Source organism: Emiliania huxleyi (assembly GCF_000372725.1).
Source record: "Emiliania huxleyi CCMP1516 unplaced genomic scaffold EMIHUscaffold_27, whole genome shotgun sequence".
Taxonomy (NCBI): Eukaryota; Haptophyta; order Isochrysidales; family Noelaerhabdaceae; genus Emiliania; species Emiliania huxleyi.
In genome coordinates, this window is record NW_005200011.1 from 319,164 (window position 1) to 325,196 (window position 6,033).

The 6,033-nt window shown below is 67.9% G+C and overlaps 3 protein-coding genes across 3 annotated transcripts; 1 reads left to right on the forward strand and 2 right to left on the reverse strand.

Moving 5' to 3' along the window:
* Positions 1–895: 895 nt before the first annotated feature.
* Positions 896–1,138, reverse strand: EMIHUDRAFT_310269 (hypothetical protein; the record flags this gene model as incomplete). The annotated part of the gene is made up of 1 exon (XM_005776966.1): positions 896–1,138. The coding sequence occupies one exon, from the start codon at positions 1,136–1,138 to the stop codon at positions 896–898; it is 243 nt and encodes an 80-aa protein (XP_005777023.1).
* Positions 1,139–1,651: 513 nt separating this feature from the next.
* On the reverse strand, positions 1,652–2,774 carry EMIHUDRAFT_206613 (hypothetical protein; the record flags this gene model as incomplete). Its single annotated transcript, XM_005776967.1, has 5 exons — positions 1,652–1,851; positions 2,030–2,054; positions 2,196–2,244; positions 2,481–2,550; positions 2,627–2,774. 5 exons carry the CDS (start codon positions 2,772–2,774, stop codon positions 1,652–1,654), a joined length of 492 nt encoding a protein of 163 aa, XP_005777024.1.
* Positions 2,775–3,182: 408 nt separating this feature from the next.
* On the forward strand, positions 3,183–5,634 carry EMIHUDRAFT_206614 (hypothetical protein; the record flags this gene model as incomplete). The annotated part of the gene is made up of 5 exons (XM_005776968.1): positions 3,183–3,749; positions 3,898–4,026; positions 4,797–4,856; positions 5,151–5,382; positions 5,603–5,634. The coding sequence occupies 5 exons, from the start codon at positions 3,183–3,185 to the stop codon at positions 5,632–5,634; spliced, it is 1,020 nt and encodes a 339-aa protein (XP_005777025.1).
* Positions 5,635–6,033: the final 399 nt, after the last annotated feature.

Consider the following 6,033-nt stretch of genomic DNA (forward strand, 5'->3'; position numbering starts at 1 on the left):
TCAAATCAAATCCTCCCTCTCTCGCTAGCGGCGGCGAGAAAGGGGAGGGGGAACCGCTTCCGCCATGGTCGGAGCTCGAGGGCGGAGGGGGGGTCCGTCGGTTACCGATCAGTTTAGACCCAAGCTTCCTCGTGGTTGCGGAGTCGAGGTGGTGTCAAGACCAGTCGAATAGTCGGAGTCTTGCCCGGTGCCGGGTTCGGAGTCGGCCGGATGGCGGGCAGCGGGGGCGCGGCCGCAGCGGCGCCGGACGCGAGGTTGGGCCGTCGCGCGCTTTGGGAGAGGCGGCGGCGCGGGTGGCAGTGGCTGGGGCGGCGGTGCGGGTGGGCGGGAGGCGGCCGCCGACGGTGGCGGTGGCGGCCGGGCCATCGGCGGCGGGCGGCGCGGCGGGTGGGGCGGCAGCGGGGCACCAGGAGATGGTGCCGTGGGCAGCGCTGCGGGGAAGCGAGGAAGCGGCGGAGGGAGGGAGGAGGGGGGGGCGGCTCGCCTGCCGCCCTCGAGCCGCGACAGCCGGTGCCGTGGCCGGCCCGCCTTCGAACGCGAAGGGGGGACGGCCTCATGCCGCCTCACCGCGAGAAGCGGCGGCCGGCCGCCACCTCAAAGGAGGCCTCTCGCGCTCGAAATACGTGCGAGGCACCTGCCGAAGGGGGTGGGGTGGTCGGGCGGTCTAGGGGAAGGCGTCTCCGGTGGGTGGGCGCCGCTCCTACAGCGCGCGGGGCGGGGAGGCCGACTGCGGCGGTGATACGGTCGCGCGCGCGGGGCGTGGAGGGCCAGGGAGGTGGAATCCGGGGCGGCGGAAACCTCCGATTTTTTGCAGTTCTAATTAGCCCGAGGCTGGCCGGAGAGGATTGACGTATCCGATTTTTGTTTTTCCGCTGGTCCAGCCGGCCAGCCGTGCCTACGGCGAGAAAAGGAGCGTCAGACCCGGTCCGATCTCGCGCTCCAGCGGGAACGCCGAGCGCCTCGGACGCCAAGCGGAAACGGCGTTCCGAGGCGGGGCGCGGTGGCGATCGCCGGTCGGCGCCTTCGCGGCCGGCCGGCCCGGTGGGTTGCCACGGCACATGCGCCGCGCGCCGTCGCCAGGCCCCGCCGCCGCCCCGCCAGAGCAGCGGCGAGATGGGAGGCGGTCGGCGGGTGACATCGGCTCTTGAGCGAGCTTTCAGCTCACTTTGACGACGCTAGGAAAATCAATTCGTGGAATCCAGTCCGAGATGCAGTGAGGCGGAGCCTACCCTGGGATGGGACCAAGGATGGGACGGCACGCCGCCACCACACAGGGATTTTAAGGAGAGGTGTGTGGTGCGCTAGCCGTCGCCCACCCTAGGGAGTCTGCCTCTTCCTATCTCTCTTCGCAGTCTCTCGCCGCTTCTCGCAATCTCGCGCTCCGCTACACTGGTCAAACTATTAGCCTCATAATGAGGAACTTGCTAATAGCGATTTCAAATAGTGCTACTATTAGCTCAGAGGAGCTAATAGCTGAGCTTCATAACGTCTGGAGCTATGAGAACACCACTATGAGAAGGGCTAATAGCGACTATTAGGGCGCTATTAGGGCACTATGAGAGCCTAATAGTGCCCTAATAGTGCCCTAATAGTGCGGTACCCACGCGACGCGCACTACGCGCGGCGCGGCAAGAGCGATGGCGCCGACTCTCTAGGAGACGGGCTTCCATGAGGCAACCACGGCGAACGAGAAGGTCACCGTGGAGTCGTTGAACTTGACCGTGGTGACGTCAGGCTTGGTGGTGCTCTTCATCACCTTGACGCACCAGCCGCCGGCGGAGACGCCGGGCCACAGCGAGGGCGGCGCGAGCAGGAAGCTGGTCGTGCGGTCCGCACGAGCGCGGGTGTTGCCTGCGCAACAGGGGCACGGGGACGAGCGTCAGCCCGGCAGCTTGCGGCGGCGCGCGCGCGCGGCGACGGTGCGCACGGCTTGGGAGAGCAGGGAGAGAGAGAGATAAGGCCGCTGCCGCCGCAGAACGCAGGATGTGGCTGCGTGCGGGGCGCGGCGGGCGCGGGCGCGCGCTCGGACCTTGCAATTTCAAACTGCGCACGCCCTGATCACGAACAGGATGCGGGCGGCGCAGAGATCTGCTGCCGCCCGGACCGCCGCCCGGGGATGACCCAGGACCTCGCCGGCGCTGCGCCGGCGAGGGGCCGAAGCCCGGCGGTCGATCGCGTCGGCAGCAGATGATCACGTTCTCCACACCCGCGCGCGCTGCGCGGTCGCCGTTCCGCCTCACATGCCTGCGGACAGCGCCGACGGGTGGTGAGGAGGGCGGAGAGCCGGCGGGCGCGGTGTGCGCGGTCGCCGCGCGCTGGTGGTGTGCGCGCGGTCGCCGCGCGCTGGTGGGCGACAGCTCACCGAGCCGAGCGGGGAGCGGAGCGAGCGAGGAGCACACTGGCCAGTGTGCTGTGCGCGACTCTCAAATCAGCCAAGTCAAACAAGAAAAACAGGACCTCAGTCCTCGTCGACAACAAACCCTGCAGTGGTCGGCATCAGCGCGCCGGGCGCCGCAGGTCGTGCTGCGCTTCGAAAAGCCGCCGGCCTTCCTCTCGCATCGTCTCGTCCAGCTGCGCCTTGACCGATGGCAGCGCAAGGCTTCTCGCCGGATCCGTCCGCGATCACCGTGGATGGACGCCAAGAAGACCAGCGCTGCGCCGCACGCCGCCAAACCACCACGCTGGCGCCAGCTCGCAGAGGGTTTCTCGCTGCACGCCAGATGGTCAGCGGGCGCCGATGGCGGCATGGGCGCGACGAGCTCCGTGGCCGGCATGTCGCTATGAGGCCCAGCTATTAGGCCGGGGCGCGCCGTGAAGCATGCGGCATGAATCGCGAAATCGCTAAGTGCGCATTATGAGGGTCCATTATTAGGACATCGGCTATTAGCACACCTAATAATTGCACTATTAGCCCCTCTGAGCTAATAGTAGCACTATTTGAAATCGCTATTAGCAAGTTCCTCATTATGAGGCTAATAGTTTGACCAGTGTAATTCTCCTCGTCCGCGCCAGTCCGCGCCCTTGTCGTGCCAGTGTGCTGTGCGAGAGGCTTGCGCTTAAGAATTCTCCTCGGCCTCTGCACCGGGATCCGCCTCCGACCTTCGCCCGCGTGCCTTCCTGCCCGAGGACCCTGCTGGCTCCTCCGCTTGTGGGCCTGCAGCCCTCTGGGTCCTGTCTGTTCCATGGGCATCATGATGACCCTTCTATCGGCAGCCGGCTCGCCCTACCTCCGACTACGGCCAACCTCACGGGGCGCGTGGGCGGTCGAGACCGCAGTCGTCTCGTGCGCCCTCCGCGACCGCGCCTCCGGCTCACGCCTGACAGTCGACCTCTTCTCGACTGTCCACCTTGCATCGGGCGAGTACTACGCGGGCATTAAGGCCGCTGCCCTGCCCCTTTCGCCGCGCGAGCAACTGGAGGCGCCCTCAAACCCGTTCGCAACCCTACGTCGGCAGGACGCCTGCACCGCACGGTACGAGCGCGTGCTCTTTGAGATGATCGCAGACGGAAGCTGCTTCGAACGTGGCGCCGACGGCGCTCGCCGGCTCGTGCGGCCGCTGCAGGCGAGCGATCAGCAGCGAGTGCTCGCCGCTCAGTACGGCCTCACCGCTCAGATGGACGCGCTCGATCTCTGCGGCGACCCGTTTGTGCACTCGGACATGTTGAGCGCTGAACTGGGCGAGGCGGCCTCCTCGCTCGCCACGGGAGGGCCGCTGCTCGACCGAGCGGCCGAGGCGTTGGGTGGGCTTGTGCGCGGCGCATCTGCACCCGGGACGGGCGCCGCGGCTCGGGTCCCTCTTCGGCTGGCGGCGTGGGCGCTGCCGGCGCCTGAGCCACTCCCTGTCCCGGCGAGATGGAAAAGAGCATCTCGGACTGCTGCTGAGCCCTCGCGCGTAGGCGCCCGAGCTGCTGCTCCTCCTCGATGACTGGATAGCCTCGGGCGGCGCGTCGCCTGCCCCGGCGTTGCGGCCGATTGCGCGCGCGGCCCTACGCGGCGACTTCGCTGCGGCGCGATGGCCTCTCAACGTCTCTCTTCTTCTCCCCTCTTCCCCTGTCCTCGTTCTCTCCTCCCTCCCCCCTCCTCCCTCGCCCCTCCTCCCTCCTCCCTCTTCCCTCACCTCTCCTTCGTCTCCCCTGGCGCCCAGGCCCGCTCTCTCGCACTCGCGCAAACGCTCGCCCAGGGCGACCGGTGAGCGGGACACTTCCTCAAGCCGCTTCCTCACCTTCCCTTGCCGCGCCCCGCCCGCCGTGGCCCAGCCTCGCAACCTTCCGATCGACCCCTCCGGAGGCCCAGCCTCGCAACCTTCCGATCGACCCCTCCGGAGGCCCAGCCTCGCAACCTTCCGATCGACCCCTCCGGAGGCCCCCGAGACGAGAGCGCCCCACGTGCTCCACAACACCCCCGCAGGTCTCAGGGGCGGACTGTGGCCGGGGAGATGGTGCGGCAGCGCAACGCGCGCGCCGTGGAGGAGGTGGGTCGCGCGGCGGCGGCTGGGTGTCGCCGCAAAACACCCGCTGCGACGGTCGAGAGGTGTGTCGAGGACGCGCCCGTGACGCGTCCCGTAGGTGCAGCCGCGTGGCGCTGCTCTTTGGCGTTCGTTACGCGCGACAGGCGCGGCCGTCAGACACGCCGCGGACGCGTCGCAGACGTCGTTTCTATAGGCGCGCTGCACATGCGCGACATGCGGCAGCTGCTCGCTCGCCGCTTCGATCTCGAGGCGGCCGCGTGGAAGAGGGGAGAACACGCATCCCCCCCGGGGAGGAGCTTTCGGAACCGCTCGGAGCCGCCCCTGTAGGCAGCATCGATCTCCGAGTGGCGCACCGCGTGGCTCATCGGCTCGACCACTTCGGCCGAGGTCACGCCGGGTGGCGGCGGCGGCGGCGGGACGGCGGCGGACGGGGTTGTTTTGCTGTTCGCCGGCGCAACAACGCTCGCGTTCGACGCCGCCGATTGGTTCGATGCGCTCGGCGCGGGTTTCGGGGGGGTCGAGGTTGCTGCACCACACACCGCTGCCTATCCCACGTTCGGTTCCTATAGATCGGGACTCGAGCCCGACGCTTCCCACCCTCTGCTTCCCTATCGACCCGCTGTTTCCTCCTCCGCCGACCTCACCGCCCGGTGTTGTCGCAGCACCGCCGTGTTGCCGCAGGCGGCGGTCGGCGGCGCGCTCCTCTACTTTCTGCGGCACGCGGCGGTCTACGCGACCCTGTCGGCGTACGCGTTTGATTGGGACCGGCGCTGGTACGTGGAGCAGGGCTCTGGAGGGGGGGGCTCTCAGCAGGAAGGCGGCGCGTTGGACGCGCCCGCCGACGCGCTTATCCGGGCGGATTCGGCTCTACTACGCGCGGGGCGCGAGCCGGAGGGGCCGGCGGGGCAGGGCAGTGCGCGCGCCTCTTCGGCGAGCTCTTCGGTCGGCCCCTCGAGCGGCGGCTGGCGACGCGGCAGCCGTGGCTTCCGGGAGAGAGTGGCGGCGCGGGTCAGACAACCGGTCGAGAGCAGCAAGAGAGAGCGAGGGAAGGGAGAACCACAGGGCAGTTGACCGGGGGGAGACACGCATGCGTGCGTGGGTAGTCTCCCCCCATCCCCAGGGCCTCCATATAGGGGATATGGGCACGCACCTCAACCTCTCGTAGAGATCAGCGCGCAGCGCCTCGGGAGGTTATGGTCTTCTTAAAGTTTTCAGGACGAGAGGCGAGACCGCAAACACGGACCCCCCGAAAGCCCAAACCAAAAAACGAACGGAGCGATGCATTTACGATTTACCCCAATCGCCCTTCCGTTACGCATTACCGTAGCCTCAAGCCTGTGCAGGGGGCCATCCTGCTGGTCCGTCTGCAGATGATATGCGCATCTTGAGATAGAGGGAGAGGACCGTGAGTTGAGGAAATCGAGGGACGCGACCCACTTCGCCACAGACGGTCCCGCGCCTCGCCGCTATGACCGCTGCACGGCCCATACCATCCGCTGTGCAGCGGTCTTTGTCCGGAGTGAAAAGTCCAACGCGCTCGTCGGTGACGGTGTCCCTCGATTTC